At 38.6% G+C, this 19,622-nt stretch overlaps 2 protein-coding genes across 27 annotated transcripts in view; one reads left to right on the top strand and one right to left on the bottom strand.

Annotated features, from left to right (window-relative positions):
• Nucleotides 1–19,622, top strand: part of LOC111266088 (uncharacterized) — a 76,548-nt gene that overhangs the window by 44,537 nt on the left and 12,389 nt on the right. The window contains exon 6 of one of the 25 annotated variants that reach the window (XR_002683864.2): nt 18,108–18,286. The exons of 22 other annotated variants lie outside the window; for them this stretch is intronic. The gene's annotated coding sequence lies outside the window, so the exon portion shown is untranslated. Of the gene's footprint in view, nt 1–5,514; nt 6,130–12,022; nt 12,045–18,107; nt 18,287–19,622 lie in introns of those variants that run through there. 2 more of the 25 variants (XR_015313308.1, XR_015313307.1) reach the window with 2 other exon arrangements.
• On the bottom strand, nt 1,823–19,397 carry LOC111266084 (fatty-acid amide hydrolase 2-A). 2 transcript variants are annotated; one of them, XM_022843244.2, is made up of 12 exons: nt 19,101–19,397; nt 18,700–18,831; nt 16,851–17,071; nt 16,067–16,149; nt 13,518–13,663; nt 12,887–13,096; nt 6,702–6,821; nt 6,331–6,509; nt 4,652–4,912; nt 3,517–3,630; nt 3,079–3,208; nt 1,823–2,627 (listed from the first exon to the last, which is right to left on the bottom strand). In XM_022843244.2, exons 3-12 carry the CDS (start codon nt 17,058–17,060, stop codon nt 2,443–2,445), a joined length of 1,638 nt encoding a protein of 545 aa, XP_022698979.1. In that variant the 5' UTR covers nt 17,061–17,071; nt 18,700–18,831; nt 19,101–19,397; the 3' UTR covers nt 1,823–2,442. The 2 variants fall into 2 exon arrangements, with proteins under 2 accessions (XP_022698979.1, XP_022698977.1); XM_022843242.2 differs by having other exon boundaries at nt 18,700–18,825.

Raw genomic sequence — 19,622 nt, 5'->3', positions numbered from 1 at the left:
CTGTCTTAGTCAATATTCCGTAGAGGCCTCATCTTGCACAAACGTATCAGCTTTTAAGGGTCACATTTTCTCAATTTATCGATTATAAGTATAAAATGTAAGGCAATGAAATGCAGACTATGAATAATATCACAATATAATAGGAGAATATAATGGCACAAACGGATCCTTCATTAGTGTGCATGAAATTTCTGCTCGTAAAGGAAGCCCTTTAAAATAATCATTGATATATGTCTTGGTGTTAGAGAACAACTTATATATCTATAATTCAGAACCAAGCAAAAAACTTTGTTTTTTCACAGAATCAACAAAGAATTGAAACTACTCATTTACCTCGCTGTACGTACGGCTTACCCCACTCCTGTACTAATGTCAAGATATCAATGTAGAAACATGGTTTGACTATCAGGTGATGACAGGGTTGTGCAATACGTCGAAGATTTGTCGGATTTTTGTCTGGACTCTAAAAGCTAGCAGGCTATCTCCGAAAATAAATATGCTCTCGCTTTATCGCAATGAAGTACTAATGACGGTCATATGCTGACTACCAATCTACGTGCATATCCTACCTAATTAATAAAACTTGGATAGTTAGTTGAGCGTGTAATTAGGCCAAAACGAAGAAGGCTGTGGTATAATCGGTTAGAAATCCAATTCCCTATAACTCTGGTTAAGGATAAATCTAACTATTACTTTCTGGTTCTGCTTTGATTTATCAATCGTACAAAACCTTTAGATCTTCTTTCAGCGACTGTTAAAATATTCTATCGTGAGTTGCGCTCTTTTGCCAGCTGAAATCGCTATACCCATATTGTGAACACGTATCCTGTTCTATTGCAAGCTTTATAATATAACAACTGTATGAAAATCTCAAAAGGGTTTTCTACGCCGGATTCACTGTGCGGGGAGATGACCATGTGCTGGTCCTACAGCGGCACTCACTCACTCACTCGCTCACTGGCTTTGCGATTTAGTCTTAGCCAGACTTAATCATAACGGCTTACAAAAAAAACAAACCGCCTCCCTCTCTCGGCCCTCTCTCCCTCTCGACCCCAGTTGCCAACGTTCACAAACAGAAATGCTAACTAACTGAGGCACGACCCCATAAGCCAGCTGAAGAAGATTTTGATTCCGCTAAATCCCGAGTAAACACCAAATGGCCTTTGACGGGTCGATCAAGGTCTGAGCCTGAAGGATTGGTTCCCGGCCGGACCTTCTCTGTAGGCGTCAGATATTTAGAAAAAATGTCATACTTATAGTGATTTTTGGCTTATCGAGCTGTTACTGTTCGAGAAGTACGGGAACTTTTAGCTAAGTAAAAGTATTTTGAAGGAGTACCTTTACTTTTTGAGCAGTTGAAGCTTGTCCGTGCGCCTACTTATCCATGTAGTGTAAAAAAATATTTCTGTCTCTTTCACTTAGTTTTGCTCTTATGCTTTATAAGGTTTTCAAGGCATGCGGAGGCCAAATAATTATACGGTGAGGTCTAGATGCCATAGAAGTTTCCACAAGTTAATTTAAAAATAAAGTAACTTGGTGGTTATATGGGTATACGGGCGAAATGGAATTATGGCATAGAATAAATGATATTTTTCCAGTAACTCATATAGCTATTTAAGGTAATTAGATGTACAATGTTTACAATTTATGATTTAACTTCTAAACAGAACTGCAATATTCATTTTTTGCAGAAAGAAAAGAAGAAGAAGATTATAAATTATATCAAATACTGAAAGCTACCCACGTTACAAATTAATCAACACGCTAAATATATTATATTAATTGCCATAGCTCAAGTCATCTATATAACTTCACAGTAGAATAAATAAGTTTATTTTTTATTATTGTCATTATTACTATTGACAACTTTCTAAACAGTAAATTCTACAACAAATAGGTTGTTCCTCGAATAGCTTGCCTTTTAAGTTCTGCCAAAATCGAAGACGTTCATCTCTCATAAACAAACTCAGAAATATGGGAACAACCTCGTATTACGCTAATTTTGCCTTAACCAATAAAAAGGAATCGCAAAATTCAAGGTAGCTAGGTTCTTCCAATCTATTTTGCAATTAAAAATTGCATATATACTGTATTTGCTCATTAAATAAAAATCCCGTTTTGTTACTTCATTTATCATTCTGCGTTCGATCAATGGACGGCGCATGAATCTCCGTTCTGAATTCGTCAATACGAACGGGTCGCAAACTGGTACATCACAATTGATTTCTGACGTGTTCTAGTTAATAAGAAGCGTAGAGAATTCTTATCTGCTGTATAGGTTCCATTTGGGCCTTACGAATAACTGCGCGTTATTGGTCAGTCATACACTTTTGTAATGATTCGATTTACTAAAAAATTATCCGATGTTGGACTAGAATATGAGGTTGTCGCCGAGAACGCGCCCAGGAGTGAATGGTAGTGGAACCTCGTCTGCGGAGATGGCTAATGAATATTGACTTCGCAGGGAGGTCTCCAACCCTTAAACTCCTTTTCGAGTTCAATTGCCACCTGACAGCAAACGTTATCCTTCATTTTTCCAGCCACGACTGTGACGCCGAGGGGCATCCCTTGCGAGTTGAGGCCCAATGGAACTGTGAGTGCAGGAAAACCCAAGATGTTCCAAATACCTAAACAGGCCATAAAAGGGAAAAAAGTGTGATATAAAGGATTAAATAACGTTCTATAATAGGACAATCTGTCAGCTCGATTTTACCGCTACCTCATTTTTGCTTGTTTTATAATTAATATTGCATTTAGAATTCTGAGATGCCGAGCGCTAATTTAGGCTATTTCATGCTTGTGCCTCGAAACGTTGTTAATAAGCGTGATCCTGATGTGTTTCTCCGTATGTTTGAAAGTCAAATAAGGACTTCCCTGTTTTGGGAGAGTGGGTCAGGTATAATGTTTATGAATATTTTTATTCTCTCTTCTAATGCACCCCTCCTAAATCTACCTAAAGATTAGTATGAGAGACTGTAGTTATGCACGAGATGAGAAACGATTCAAGAAACCGTTATTCTTAAAATCAAGCAAATTTCATCCATCCAACCTTATTAACTAGACTCATTTGTAGCTTACCAGTTGTTCCCAAGATTCCAGGACGAAGAACGGTTAGTCCATGAAATGGGGCAACATCAGGAAGAGTAGGTGTGACAAGAATGGCATCCTCCAGAAGCACTTCTAATTCCTTTTCCATCTTCTTGCTTAGCTATTAGAAAGGTTGACAAAACAAATCGTTTGTAGATCGTGCACATTTATTTTATCTTGATATATGAAGCGCTTACTCCATTGTGCTGGAGAACGTCGATCTTCCCATATATGAATATTGTTCTATTCGTTCTAAAGGAAAGGCCCGACTCTATTGAAGGATCCTGCTGGTATGTATTAGAAACTTAGCATGAATGCAGTTAGTACGGCCTCGCTATAAACGTTGTTTCTATAATACCATATCGTGTCATATTTATATTTTCTGGTAATAACTACACGTGTGTATGAGAGTTTAATAGTAGAACGTACATTATAGAAGTAGTTCGTAATAGGTGAATTCCGGTGTCCAGCTATAATTAACTCCATAAGGGTGACGATTAGGGCTGGAAAGTTGTGCTTCGACATGCCTAAGGCCCACTTTATCTGTTATACGAAACGATAAAAAAAAACCGATAATGATTAGAGTACAGGAATATAGTAAGTACTTTGTTATTCACTAGGTAGGTGTCAACCAGTTAGCCGAATAGCATGTACAGAAGACCACGTCTAATGTATAGACAATCGATTGCCTATCACAACCCACTGAAAAAATTATACGGCAGAATTCAAACTTTTCCTGTGATGAGAAGAAACGCCACTTCGTCGATATTTTTTATGTGCCTACAAAGTATGTCGCCCGTAAAGTAGTTTATTTGTACGGATTAGAAACATAGAACCTGCTTTAGGTTTCCTGCTGTAAACAATACCTTAACAATGGGAAAGAATAGAAAAATATTTACAGTAATTTAAAAAAAAATTGTCCTAACACCGCTGGTTTAATAGTAGTAGTTTAATAGTACTTGTTTAATTTTAGCTAGAGTTATGTCGTAACGTTACGCATGTATAATCTCAACTTTCTCACTACGAAAAACGCTGCAGGCAGCCTCGAACAATTATTCCTTATGGCACATTATGTTTTCGAGTATACCGCTCACGATTAGATATACTGTCGTGTATATACAATAAGAATACATTTGGGAAACTATAAAGAAATGTGTTATTTTAAGTAAAATAATAATAGACTAACCGTGATAAAATTTGGCTATGCCGTAAACTAGATTTGCATAGGCTTATTGATGAAGACCTTCACCGTACCACGGAACAAAGTCCTAGCATACTATCGGGTTGAACATCTGAATGAGTAAAAATGTTTATGGAGAAAAAACTATGCTAGGTATTGTAACAAAATATCACTCCAAACAATGTGAAACCTCAATCTGAAAATACCACTTCTTAGCATAACTCAGACGCACCCCAAATAGGCTAATTCTCTTCTGAACGAATCTTGGATTGGTTCCAACGTTCAACCAAGGAAAAATGGATATAGATGTTTCGGCATAATGCACAGTGATGAATATATATGCATTGTTAGCATAAGCAGAATAATTTATAGATGACAACGTACAAGTTCGCGTCCTGGATGAATTTTGCCCTTGCGCATTGTAAGCTCTTCCGCGAAGGTCGGTATATCAGCCTTGGCAAGATAGGCGATATAGATTTGGGTTGCTTTCGCCATTCCTGTACTAATCGATTGCCCCGCTGGTAACTGAAGCGTGACTGATTTTGAAAATGTAGCAATAAAGTCAGCAACCTTGTGGGTCCACCGGCGTAGCTCAGAGGTACTTGCCGGAATGATGGGACAGTTAAGATCCTCCATGTAGTATACCTAAAATGAAAGATTACCATAGTATGCGCAGTGTCAGAAATGCATAATAAATATACCTAGTATAAAGTTGATTACCTCAATAAGTTGCTTGGACAGTTAGGGTTGAAGGGGGGTGGCCGATTTTAGTCCCGTTATGTGGCACACACGTACACTCTCCGTGTGAAATAGAGAAAGTTTATGCTAACTAGTTTTCATCGAGATTTTTTTAATTAGAACGCTATAGGCTAAAGCGAAACTACAACACCGGAATAAAGAAAAGACGCCATTGAGAATATGTATATATATATATATATATATATATATACCAAAATCAGCCCTTTTCAGTTTGGTGGTAATTTTCATCTCATTTTATATATTGAACCGTTTAGAACCTGCTGAATAGCGCAGTAGTATTTTTACTCAACTTAAAGATCGCTTAGAACTGCTTCCCGCCACAATCGCCGGGTATTTATTGCCTTTGTACCTATTACGGTTAGTGATGCCTATCCGAGGTGAGGTATAGATTTCAGTTTTAAATATAAACACAAAGTCATGGGACATCAGCCTAAGAATGGCTCAAGAATTACGTTAATTAAAATACTTTATTTTTACTCTGAGCGAAGGTCAGCTCGAAACCACAAACGTTGTCGAGATGTCGATCTAAAACCGACGCGAGCCCGGATATAGAGCCCGATCTAGTACCTAAAGGAATGTGGACATATGCACCAACTTATCCTTTTTGTTGAAGTCCCCGAAGTCGAAGTTCAATAAAATGATGGCAATTATCAGCACTAAGCAAAAGTACTTTCCAACTAAACAATCTAATTGTACGAGGCTCGATAGTTTAACTAGAAAAGCACACATATGGTCCGGATTTGAAGTCGGGCGAACGCGCAGTTCGTTTCGTACTGGGGGCAACCCGATAAAAACAACTTTCAACAACCGTTATAGGCGTTAAACTTTCATAATTTTTGATTTAGCTTCCGTATCTTATCTCCGTAGCCTTCGGTAAATTATTATCCTCACCTGAACAACGAGAGTGAGCACTACCACAAATCGTAAGGGAAATCATACTCCAACAGTTCAAGAAACATTCCTTCTATTGCCGGTATCCGAAACTTAACTGTCTATATCGCTATATTCTCTTGGTACTATTTAATTCATTTTGAGCTGAAAATCTCTAGTCCCTCCTCGTACTTCACCCGACAAATTATTTCAACAACAAGAGCTATCAAAAACTAAGTGTTCACAAACCGAAGATCTAGGAACTTCTATTAAAAATCACTGGATTCCGTACTGTTATATTCTACCATCTATTTAAGGTGTAAACGTTTATTCTATTTAGCCCCTTTTTTAAGCGAGAACCCGCAAATAAATATTGCATTGAAGAAGGCATTCGTGAAGTTTGTTTTAGGAAATACTCCCTTGAAATTGCTAACCTTGAGGACAGAAAGATCAGGGCTCTCGTTCAAAGCCATCCTTTTAGCATTTTCTGGTCCGACAATTTGAGCTAGTAGTGGTCGAAGGTCTCTGGCATGCTTGCACATCGGACCGGCCGTCAGCAGCGGGGCCAGAATATCTCCTGCCATTGGATAGTGTCCAGTAGTGTCCACAGTATCTTTAAGTAACAGAAGACATCATGAAACAATATATTTCTTTTCTTTCTATACTGTCATTTATTCTTTAGAAGATACCATCTGCGCCTAGAAGCCATATTGTAAAAACTAAGCGCTAAAAAAGTTAAACGCCTGAACATATAGTTCAGCTTAGGTATAAATGTGAGCGGTAGATTTTATAAACGTTAACATACGTATTGTCGGCTTGAGTCCAAATAGTCCATTGTAGAATGACGGTATTCGAATACTGCCGGCGATGTCAGTGCCTACTCCAAGCGGGGAGCCACAGGCCGATAGAATAGCACCTTCCCCGCCTAATTGAAGGCTCATACGTAACAAAGGTCGAGAACAATATGATATATTAACCTACTAGATATCAGATCAGTAAATACAACTGTTATATCGAATCATATAGTGATCGAGGTTGATAAAAGCTAACTTGGGGTAACTTCTAATTTAGATGTAGGGTATATATATAGTAAAGGTTTGCTACAACTGTCGAATAGCTATTTTAACAAATGCTGCCAGACAAAATCGTATCGACATAGCGATAGTTTAATTCATGTTTCATTCGCCAGGCTTCATTATAAATGCTGTTGAGGCACTTTTTAGGTACTTCTTTTGACTAATATATATATATATATATATATATATATTTTAAGCAGATTAATTTTATTGTAGTATGGTCTTCAGATGACACTGATAATGAGTGGTATGTTGTATCTTTTATGGAAACATAGCTTGATTATTATATCTGCACTTAAGTATTAGTGTTAATTTTGTACCAATTGACTTCAACTGAGTAAATAACATGTAGCTCAACGAAACGTTGATTTTTCTAGTGAACAGCATTTACTAAAAAAAGCTAAGTATAGAAGAAATGCTCACTGCTATTCTCCTTAAACACTGGTCTTTTCTAAGCAGCTCGTGTCGATCTATAGATTGCACCTATATATAAAAATGACACTAACTAGATCTAGTTAGAATTTTCTGCAGGATTATTAAATTAAAGAAGAACTTAACTTGAGCAGAATTTTGGCCATATTTCACAAGTTGTTCATGGCGGCCCAGAAAAGTCAATAGCCGTGCAAGATGGCCATTTGGTATTTCATAATAGCGCACAGGGTCATCATTATTGCTATTGTCTGTTGACACAAGTTGCTATGGGTCAATGATAATTTAAGCTACGATACATTCATCAGTAATACCTATTGATTTTTAATACAGCTTATGTCCTATAAGAAGGAAAAATTCCCTTGAGGACGATAATGCTAGCTTCGCATGAAATCCTATCTCTATTAACTTGTAATTGTTAGCCCGCTCCCCCGAACTGTGTGGAATCGTTCAATAATTAAATCTGAAACGCCGATTTAACGTGCTAGATCTAACGTCTTGGCGAATTCAATGAGACTTTATAGCATATTCTTATCTGAGAAGGACGTTAATTACGATCGCTAAAATCATTACTTAGGTTTTTCTTTTCGATAGCGAGCAGCGACATTAAAAAAAAAAACGTTTCCGACCAATGATTATACACGCAAATATCGTGTTGTGCAATTATTGCTCGTTTGACGGAAAACATTTCGCTAGTCATAAAGGTGTATAGGAATAATAAATTTCTACTAGACTGTTTTAACACATACTTTAATTTATATAAATTATACAATGAAATGAATTTATTTTCTTGAAAACCTTGTTCTTTCATAAATCTCCGTAGCAAAATTGATTCGGTATGGGTACTTGCTTGCTTTATCTTATCAATGTAACTTTTCTTGACTGATTTAAAGAACAGACGTTTTTTCAGCCGCCATATGTACTTTAGGGTATTATTGATATGCAAGCATATACGAACTGCTTTTGAGACGCTCCTGTCTAGTTGTATGATTTTGGTACGTGGCGTACGCAGTGGCAAAATCGGTGAGTATAATATAAATCACCCCTATTGACGTAAAGACGAGATATGTCGCACGCATCAGTGTCGTGCGCCGTATCTTGATTGAGGAAGAATACGGCAGCGTCCCGTATTAACAAAGCCTTGTACACTTTCCTCACGTAATAACTACGGTTTATAACTTCTTCTTACGCAGTGGTTTCAGGAACGATGCTACTATTGCTACAAAGAAGGTTAGCTTCAAAGATCGATAAGTAAGATCCATTTTAGATAACTGAGTGAAAGCGTAGGCATTTTGCTTTTCAAACAACATGCTTTAGGAACGAAGTTTAATTTGATAAACATCTTGAGAACATGAACGAATGTAACAAGGAAAACTAGACCGGCACAATTTTCCCATTTGAAACGATCGTATCTACGTTAAAATCACCCGTCCGCAGCCTACATAATGGTCAAAAGTATCTAGATCGCAAATATTGGAAAATGCCCCCATATTTATGTGGACAGATGTATGTATACACTAGCATTGAATACTTAGATAATCTATCATGCTAATTATACATGGCAGCTCTTTGAACGGGCAGTTTCTATATATATTCTGTAGATATAGAAAATCTATACCAGTAACATCAATTAGTGTTGTTTCCCTTATTTGTCACTGTACCATTGGTCCGGTGGCTCCGTTCCAAATTAGCGCCTTTTCACATGTCGTCTGCACAAATAGTGTAAACACTACCGTTATCCAATTATTAGCGTTCCGGACGGATAAAGCGATCTTCGGAGTTCGATTTTTCGTCGCCGAATAGCAGGCTATTGAAACTAACACTTGTAACTGGTCGGGCGCGTCAACTAGCAGTTCAGACAATTTCGAATACGGCCGCGTTCGTATAAGGCCGTCTATCGTTTGGCAGAAGAAACTGATGACGAGACAGCCGCGCAAAGATTGCGTCGATGCAACACTAGCCGTATATTCAGATATCAGCCATCAGCTAGTTGTTGCATCTTTCGATTTTACATGTACGGTTTCTGGCTGTTTCTATTGCTGTTAGGCAATCCAAATACTCGCATAGATACACACGCACCCACCCACATATTATGCAGTATTACGAAAAAGAATGAGCAATCACCATATCGAACTAGCCATGGTAGACAAGATCAGCAGGAAATAACTCGCTTTACCAGAGGCTTCTGTTTCAATCATGTTTCTGGAAATTCTCTATCCTCTCTGTTTACGATTACAGCGATCCATATTCTGTGTTGAATGTCGGCCATTGAATATCAGACAGGTAAAAGGGAGAACATAAGGGAACTATGGCCACATGAATTGATTCGGCATACCCTTTCTGGCTGTCTTTGTAGAACGTTGCCAAAGTTTTGTTATATCTTACATTACAAATCTGCTTAGGGGCACCAGAAGATCGTAATGGCCAGCCTGCCTGTCTGCCTTGACATCTAGACAGTAAAATCTCTAATAAACCGTAACAATAGGTAATATGTGTAATAGGTGTCGTAAGCAAGAGGACCTGCTAGCGGCAGAGATGATTAGAAAATCATTATAATTATCCGTCGAGGAAGCAGAAACTCTTTACAGACTTTAGACGGCCATGGTTGGTTACTATTTCGGATTGCCTCGAATAATTGGCATTCAAAGACGTTGGTATAGGGACGCCATTTCTTTGCGTTCTGTCGTCTGCGTAAATTCATTTTTCTAGAGTGCGTTTATGAGCCTGAGTGCTACTTAAGTTAAAATACAATGGAAAAATATAGTAAGGGAGCCTGCAGAAGCTCTTTATTTTAAATAATTTTTTAACATATGACAATCTTAAATGCAAGACAAGTAACACACTCTGCGTATAGTGTGTCTCTAATTTCAGACGAGTCTGAGCACTAACCCTTCACAGGTGGAAATTTTGATGACTTTTTATAATCTAAACTAATGGCGTCGCTTCGCCCCAAGTGCATATGCAGACCCCGATAATTCGTGGGGAAAAACAACGCCTGATTTCTAACTATAATATGCTCACTATGCATCGCAATTATTTATTTGCCTGGATTTTTTTTCTAAATATGTACAATATATAATAAATAGTATGAGAGAGCCGGTCAAATCATTATTAACTGCCTGACAGATCTGTTGGTTGAAACGGTCCAAAAATATACACGCCTACACAGAGATGCATAGCTATTTTAGATCGTCCCCTCATACAGTAACGTTATCACTGAAAAAGCGCTCTGTGTCTAGATAAATGGTCCTTGCTCATGCCGCGTCGCACAGCCTCTTCTTTGTCACTTGCCAAATTTTACAATAAGATCGCTCTTCCGTCAGTACCCTCCATATAATTGCTCGTCGTTCTTCGCCAAAGTAAAAATCGCGCCTTTTTGGAATTTCCTTTCGGGATTCATGCGCGAGTGTACGTGATCGAAGCAGAAAATTAAAAACAAACACAAGTGATTAGGGTCTTTTTGCGACCATTCTTCGCACGAAACGAGTCAGTCCGCTAGCCAACAACGTAGTTTGCCGCTGTGAAAACAATGGAATAAAGCTAAACTGCTTTCCCTTTCATTAGGCCAAAAATATTCTGTCCAGTGTCGTTATGACGGCCTCACAGTTACGTAACATTGCGTCAAAGGCATTTACGGATTTTGGCACTCTTCTTGTTTCTGTGACAACAATGCGATTGTTTCTACAGCATAAGAGAGCTGCTAACTAATTGAGAGAACGAACTAGTTTGCACCGCGCTGACGATAGCCAGAAGATTCATATTAGGCTCTTGTCGCCTGGCAAAGCGGAGGTAAGAAGTTAAACATGAGAATTTCAATAGTTATTTGTATCATATACGTGTAAAAGCGTCAATTACTAAATCGATTCGCGGGACGATTCAAGAGAATTTGCGGATTGTCAATGAGCTATATGTGCATCGAATCCTATTTAGCTTCAAATACAAATTAAAGCCATTTCCTGTTTAGTTATGCTGTTAAAATAGTTTCATCAAATAGGATAACTTGAGTGATAGGGATCTGAGAAACGTTATTAGTGAAACTGATCGTATAGTTTGAAAATATGGGTAGACGAGAGTGAGCCATCGTGAAGTACGACACGTGACCTTTGCTTTTGGTGCAGTACCAGCGTGAAAAGCTCTTGCCCTGATGATTTATGGTATGCGGACGCATATAAACGAGCAAAATGGGGCAATAAATAAATGAACGGAGCATTTCTGGATATAAACAGACTCTTTTTTCAACAGTCGAGCACGGCGTCTTCGATACATTCGTTTATAATATTCAGACTATCGAGTTCCAACTTGTTAACTAGAATCACGACTACATTTGCAATTAGCAAGCAACCTTAGGTACCTCTGGGTCTTCTGCACAGCGGTTTATATAGCCCCTGCTAGGCATTATCGTTACAAAATCATACTATCAACATATGTCATTGGTAACATTTCGGTCACACTCGTCAAGCACTGATTTTGTAGCCAAAATCTTTTTATGTTTCGCACAGTTTTCTCCGTTCTTAGGGTTTAAGATACATCCTGAATTTCGGAACTGCATCAGTCCATGCTAGCTACAATCTCGGGATTTATCGATGCGTACGTTATAGAATAACAGCTTTCCGTCTTGCAGGCCACCTAAGGAGCGATTCTGTATCTCACTCAGGATTTCTCGGAAGCATGTTTACTGAAACGATGACCTCTCATTAACTTGCGCAATTAATTCGGCATTAGAATGTACTTTTTCTACACATACGCAGCTGATTCCACTTTCTTCAAATGTTGCCTAAGGAGCACTGAACCCGATCTTTAAGCCCGGCTCCCTTGTAGTGCCCACACAGCTTCGACGAATTGATTAAAAGTTGCGCCCTATATAGGCTAAGGAAGCGTTCGGGAGTTGCTGTCCTTCCGGTAGGACATGTCTGTAGAGCTTAGCTTTAATTAATGTATAGATACCCACCGTCCATGAATCAAACTAAAGTCCAGAATAATTCCTGCAGACCCCAAGGTGTTCTAAGTATTACGTCATCAAAGGCTACCCGTAGGGAGCTACTAAACTTCGGACAATTCGGCCTACTTGTCAGACCGAACTTCGCTGAATTCATTACAGTACCCAGGACATTCAACTAACGTCTTTAACGAACTGACAGAGCTGTCTGTTTCCAGCCAAAAGTTGAAGAGGTTTAACTTATGAACAGGTAAATATTAGTGCGCTAGGTTTACTTCATTTATCACTCATAGCGATTTGTGCACAAATGGGGAATAAACATGCGGTACTAGGTAGTCCAATACGAATAAGTCGTTTGCACTTAGCCAGTCAGAAGCTGTTCGTTCACTTTGTGCAGATGTGGCGTGTGACAGAAAACAGTTATGTGTAAAAAGGTCAAAAACATTTAAACGATGTTCCTACGACTACTGAGAGTAGATAGACACGTAAGTGACTCCTCGATTCTTAATACTATGTAAATTGGCGAATACGTGTCGTCTTTGCTCTTACCACTTGAGCCTCCGCAGGTTCTTCTAGTATCGTAAGGATTGCGAGTTGTGCCGAAAAGTTTGTTTCTACTTTCTAGCCAGAGACAAAGTTCAGGAGTGTTGGTAACTGCAAGAGGAATGGCACCTGCCGCGCGGACAGCACCCATCACAACCGAATCCTCGGTGGCCTTGATGCCACGGCGTATATACAATCCCGATTCATGACCGAGATCTAAGAACATAAGTCATAATTAATCTACAGTTCTGGCTGCTTTATGAAATGTCAAGTTCGAGACATAATTTACTTATCAAAAACGACAAGAAAGCAGTTTACTTTTCCAATGTTTTTCTGCCTTTTTTCTTCCTGCAGACTAAACCTGAAACATATATGGACTCTAATACTTCTAGTACAACCTGTTTAAATTGTTTTAAATCGAAGGCAAAATTATAGATTACGGTGAAAGAAACGCAAGGGATGCGGATAAAAAAAGTTTTCGAGAAACGAAACTTAGTGACATTGATTGATAGTTCTTCTGTGTTGAGTAATCCTTAGACAACATACAAATCGAAGATTAATTAGCCAATAGTACGAGTTAAAAACGTCTATGCAATACCAGTGTCATATTTTAATACTGGCCGTCAAATGCACATACCCTTGACCGCCAGAGCGTTCTTTGTCGTTATTGGTACCCCTAAGAATGGTTTTGTTTGTCTCAATTCTTCAAGGCGAACGGTATCTCCTCTGCAGGAGTCCAACAATTCATCCACCTTTCGAGCGTCCTCGATTGCATTCTGGTATCTGTAATTTATATTTTTGGTAGACTTAAAACGTTCTGTCTTTTAATGCATTGTCTCCCCCTTTAATTAGGGGTTTAACACAGGGGAAAAGTGCACATTTAATTGCGCAAAGGATTCAAAAGTGAGCTTTCGCATCGATGCTTTGTTCTGTGTGATTTTGTTTTGTACGATAAAATACGAGTTCCTATTGCTAATAGAGACCCGTTTCCTATCAAACCTACGGAAGATAAAAACCGAGGTTTACGAGCATACGCAGCTCGCCTGCAAACCCTACAGTCCCCCCCATCCTACGATCACGTAACGGAACCCCACCCTTGTCAGCTTCGTTATTCAGCATTCATTGGATATGCTTGCATTCAATTGGTGAGAGCTGAATATTGGGGTTTTTTTTTTCAAATTAGAGATGTAAGTATTGTGCGACAATTTCTCTCAGAAAGCTAAGGGAAACTCAAAGCGTAACGCCTATTGTCAATCCGAGCTTCAAAAAACAAAAGTATTTCAAAGTCACTTTGTTATCATTTAATCAATATTATTTATTTTTAATTAACGTAGAGAAAATTTTACCTAACGAGCAAATCGCACTGGCACTGCTGATTGCTCTTCTCAACGTATGACTGACTTGTCTTCAGGTGTACCATTCAAATGGTAATGCTTATTTGAAATGATACAAAGGTTTAGTTCAATGAGAGAAACAATTAGCGGCGCTTCGACCTAGTCCTTAAACATTACAATCGTATTATAGCAGCGAAAGATAATAATATTGATTACAAGTCATCAAACAAAAAGTAACTCATATTAGAAATTAGGAGCATCTTATAGGGCATCTCTTGAACGCCGCAGAACAGAATTTAGATGGAACAATCATTCACCATTATTTCAAATAGACCTAGAATTCAGCTCAAAGATGTCAAGTTATAGACAAAGTTGGTCATTTAAAATAATGCAAACAGCTCTTTTACGTAGAAAGACAACAAGCAAAAAGCTGATTTGGACCACAAGCACTGGGCAGGCCGCGAGGCCTGCCCTGGGCCAATGTTGGCGTCGGGAAAATATTGTAGAAGAGTATAGGATGCTTAGTTTTAATAGCTAATTATCAAAAAGCCTTTTTATTCTGATATCCTATATCCGAAATATAATGATTGTATTGTACTTAAGTATCATATGATATTTGATAAAATATATGATCACGCGGTATTAGATATGATACAATAAAGCCGCTCGTTAGCATTTGGCGATATGTCGCACCTGTGGCATAAAAGCATATATAGGTACTGAAAAAGTAAATATTTATTAGGCCTAACTGTGAGCGTACGGGAATACATGTGATGCAGTCAAAGATTCGTTATTTCCTTTGTAAACGATAGAAATCCGTCATGTTGAATAAAAAGCACAAATTGCAAATGGCGGTTTAAACATGTCACATGCGCATCATTCGGAAACACTACAGGAAGCAGATATAAGAGACATATCAGCGTTTGATATCGATGAAAATCGTTGTAAAAATAAAATGGAGCAATACATAACACAACAATATGTGAAATATGTAAAACAATTTATAAAATAATGAAATATTATTTCAATGTAAGTCGCGCAATGTCAGTTGAACGCTCTTCTGCCAATTAGTCCCAGCAAGATTAGGGCCTGTTTGTTTCTTACTGTACAAAATAAAAACTTCACATTATTAACTTACTGCTTGAATTTATAATTTCTACAATGCCCCATATATAGAGGGAAATGGGGGGCTCTTTTTAAGCGCAGTAATAGTTTTTATACGAGGAAAAAGCCGCCAGCTTCAATGCGCTTGATCTACGCGGTGTCCGGCCGGAATAGAGATAATTTTCACATTCTGATTTGACGCCACAGCCTAGTAATTGAACTCTTATCCAGGCAGTAAGGTTCATTTCAAGATGAATCGCGCCAGGCACTAAAGGAGAACTACAAAGCTACCGTTTATATCTGCTTCTCGAATGAGTTATGAAATTCATTGTCATAATTTACAATTGAACTTCGGACAAAACCGACACGCGGGCCGTAGCTTTCGTAGTGAATGAATGATAAGGCTAAGTGATGTTATAACCTTGTGTTTGGTATCCATATAAAAACGGTATTACTACTGTCGACAAATAAAAGGCATGAACTGGGACGAGAGCCTACTCAGGCCATATTTGTAATCGGCGATTACTCTTAAAACTAGGCAGATTAATAAAGTTTAAATCGAAACGTATTCAGCAAGACCTCTAATTCGAGGTCCGATTATGCTTTTACGGTCAACTCTCCAAAAACTTAGTAGCATATATTATTCGAAAGTAAGTTATGTAGGATAAGTTTGGGACAATAACTAAAATATCTTTTATTTAGCCGAAATGTTGATTTTAGAAGATCCGGTTGTGCAGCTATAATTTACCTTTCATCGGTGACTGCATTCAGTATCGGGTTGATATTGCGAAGTCTTCTGATAAACGAACCAACAACATGTTCGCTCGTCAGCTAGAAATAATAATGGTTTATTATTGATGTACGCAAGAAATTCATTTCATTCAACGATAACGTTAGACGATAGGATCATGAAGTGTTTTCCAATATATCCCACGGCCAATAGCGATGTATGCCAAGCGACATTTCACCTTTCACCTGTCCTTTAAAGGCACGTTATTTTCAGTGATAGGTTGCCCATTATTTCAACGCTAGGAAGTATTATTATTCGTGTAAAATCGGCTCTGCTCTTGAGATTTCTCGGGATAGTCAACTGTTTAATAGAGGAATGTTTTCTATTTTATAATGATGCTTTGTTCAGTTACCGCACCTGAAAAACTGATACGTTCCTGGTACATATTTACAACATGTGTCAGGAATATATATTCGAAATTTAGCTGTAATAAAAAAATTATTTTGCTCACAGCTGAATTTTTTCCTAGTCCCTCATGCAGGCCTACATGCTAAAAGCGAGCATCCATAATTCGATTACTACCATACTATATGTATATTGGTTAAGAGCATTTAGCGTTTACGCGTCACCTGACAACTGCTTTAGCGACGGAGTTCATCAACAAATATATATTTTCCCACCCTAGATAGGGTACTCACAGGCCTTGACAAGCCCGCGTTACGATTCAAACTGAATATGTAATATGGTTGCCAACTTAAAAAGCTAGCTAAAAGCAATCTCCCTCTCCGCAGTCCATAGTCACCTCTCTCGAGCGAATCTTGTCTGCGATTTCTGTAGCGCTCATTAGCAATAATCGATCATTAATCGGTGGTATTGTGGCTTTCCACAAACCGTGTCGAAAGGCCGAGATCAGCGGGAATAGTACATAATCAGATATGCGAGCCATCACCGTCAGCGCCCCTAACAGGAGTCGTAGCGTGATAGTCTGAATAGTAGACACTCCTCTTGTCATTGTTTCGAAACCTGAAAATCAGCCAGACAATATCCTAGGTTGAGGTAGAGTTAATACGATACTGATTATTCGATTTACATGAACTGTAACAGCTCTGTTAGTGTTTTAGGACGTAGCGAATGGTGACAATGGGACTTGTTGGAAAGTACTTTAAATAAGCGACGTTGTATCGTAGATTGAGCGATACGATCTTAGCTCAATTCTTACTGTAAACTGGTGACCGAGCGTCATTATTTCTGTCACATATTTTCTTCAAGTCGTTCCATATAGTTGTTCAATATATGCAATAGTTGTTCCAACTATTGCCTGACACAAATTCACTAGCCGTGTAATACTTGCTGACCTACCGCGTTCAAGCAAACCTAATATATAGCGACAGAGCATCTTTTAACCGTTCGATACAATTTTCACGATCAGCACAGTTGGCTTGCGCAGTTTATACTAACAAACGTTGGAAAATGTATATGAAATTAACAAAAAGCTGATACCTCAATGAGACATACAGTAAATAACGTACATTTTGTTACAATTTGACAACTTTTGCTTGTAACCAGGATAGCAAAACACTGACTGTTGCTTACAGCTTTGGTTTGCATACGCCTCGATAAATGCCTCCGCAACGCTGCGGTAGAAATGACGATTTACTAACGCATAAACTTAAAGCACGTGAAATGTTGAGTAGAAAGATTTCTATACCATGAATCGGGTTTCATTCATAGAATCATGCGTAGTACTCAATCATAAACAAAATACAATAGCCACTGCTATATAAAATTAACCGTATAGCTGTCAGGAAATGCTCCCTTTCATATTCGACCCGAGCAAGAACATGTCCGAGATTCGTTTGTATCCGCAGTTCATCTAGAAGAAGCCTATGAATATATATATATATATATGTGTATATATATACATATATATACGTGTCCCCTCCCATAATTTTAGTCACTACCGAGCTCTGTACAATGATCGTATCACACATATATAGTCCTCTTAGACAAATATCTAAAACAGTGCATCATCTCTGTCTCATTAATCGACTGGTTGTAGATCGTTATCGTCCGAGAAGCGGTACGAACGAAGAAAACATACAGCACTATTGGAGCTCATGTTATACGCCCATTGAAATCGTTTGCTCGGATAAAATCTAGGGCACATACTCCACAACCTGTGTGAATACACGATCTAATAATCAACTCGGACAAATACGAAATAAGGACATGGTTCAGGTAAAGGCAATAGTTGTAAACGATAGGCCAACCTTTAAGGACGAACGTGACATGAATACGAACGTAGTTGCATAGAACATTAGACGGCTACGGTTATTCTGTGGCAGTAGACCTTTCAGAGAATTATGGCATCAAACTCGTGTACGTAAGTATGTTCGCAGGCAGTAGCCGCTGACTCAAAGTCGTTGGCTATATAACTATCGATAGGCAATCGACTCCTACATCTTTCTGCCGAAATGCTTTAAAGTTCAGCAAAGTGACTTTTGATTAATGCAGAATCTCTATCAAGTTAGGTATAACAATGACCTACTAATTGATATATCAGCCGTCAGACGGACAAAGGCAGCGTAATTCAGTGGTCTTCAAACTGACCGCAAAACGCGATGTCACAAGTAACGAGGCAGGGTACGAACCTTTGTAGTTAATCTCAAGTAAGACGTTACGCCAATACGATGCGAACCTAGATTGTATCCAACCCACTCATAGACTTGAGTCCGCACAGATTTGTCACGTCTTTTAACACTGCATCAGAACTTCAACTGCAACTTAGAAATGCCATCTCATTATCATTCCGCACCTTTAACTTTGCATCACAACCGTGTTATCGTGTAACTCAGAAAGACATGTTGCGATTGTAAAAAGCTTCTAAGTAACTAGCAGCAACCTTTACACAGACATAAGAAATGGTAGATTGTGCCTTTTTATCAGTAAAAACGACATCCTCGTTAACTGAATAAAATATTTTATCAATAGAAATAAAACGGGCATAATTCGCGCTTTAAATTTAAAAAGAATATTACTGTATGAAACTCACACAATTCATATCACGCGTTGAAGGACGACAATAGGGCACTTAGTTATCGTTCGTCGCGCCGAACAGCCTGGCTTAAGTCTATTTTGTAGAATTGAAAATGTCATCAAATTTTGCCTGTTTTTTTTGCTCCATTTTGAACGTGTGACCACGAAACGATTAGCGACCCGTTCGACCCACGAGTCTCAGCGTTTTCGTGTCATTGTTTAATGATACGAAGCCAGCTGTCATAGAGTCAGCTGTCGACACTCTCCACATAGAATCATCGTGGAAGCCAGCGGGCACCCCAGATTTTCGAACGGCTGAGTCGAGCGTAGGAGAGGACTGAAAATAGTAAACATGAGAGATATTGCCTGCAGACTGTGAAAACGCTCTTTGTGGAGAGGCCAGCGTGGAGACGTCGAACACGTTGGCCCAACATGACGGCCGAAGGAAAGAGGGCGTCATGGTCCCTCTTATAAGGCGAAAAGATCAAATGACAGTTTCCAGACTATGTATCAGAAATGTACTAATGTCGCTTGTGCT

This window comes from Varroa jacobsoni, unplaced genomic scaffold (genome assembly GCF_002532875.2).
Source record: "Varroa jacobsoni isolate VJ856 unplaced genomic scaffold, vjacob_1.0 scaffold_1050, whole genome shotgun sequence".
NCBI classification, from domain to species: Eukaryota; Metazoa; Arthropoda; class Arachnida; order Mesostigmata; family Varroidae; genus Varroa; species Varroa jacobsoni.
This window is presented reverse-complemented; position numbering and strand designations above follow the sequence as displayed.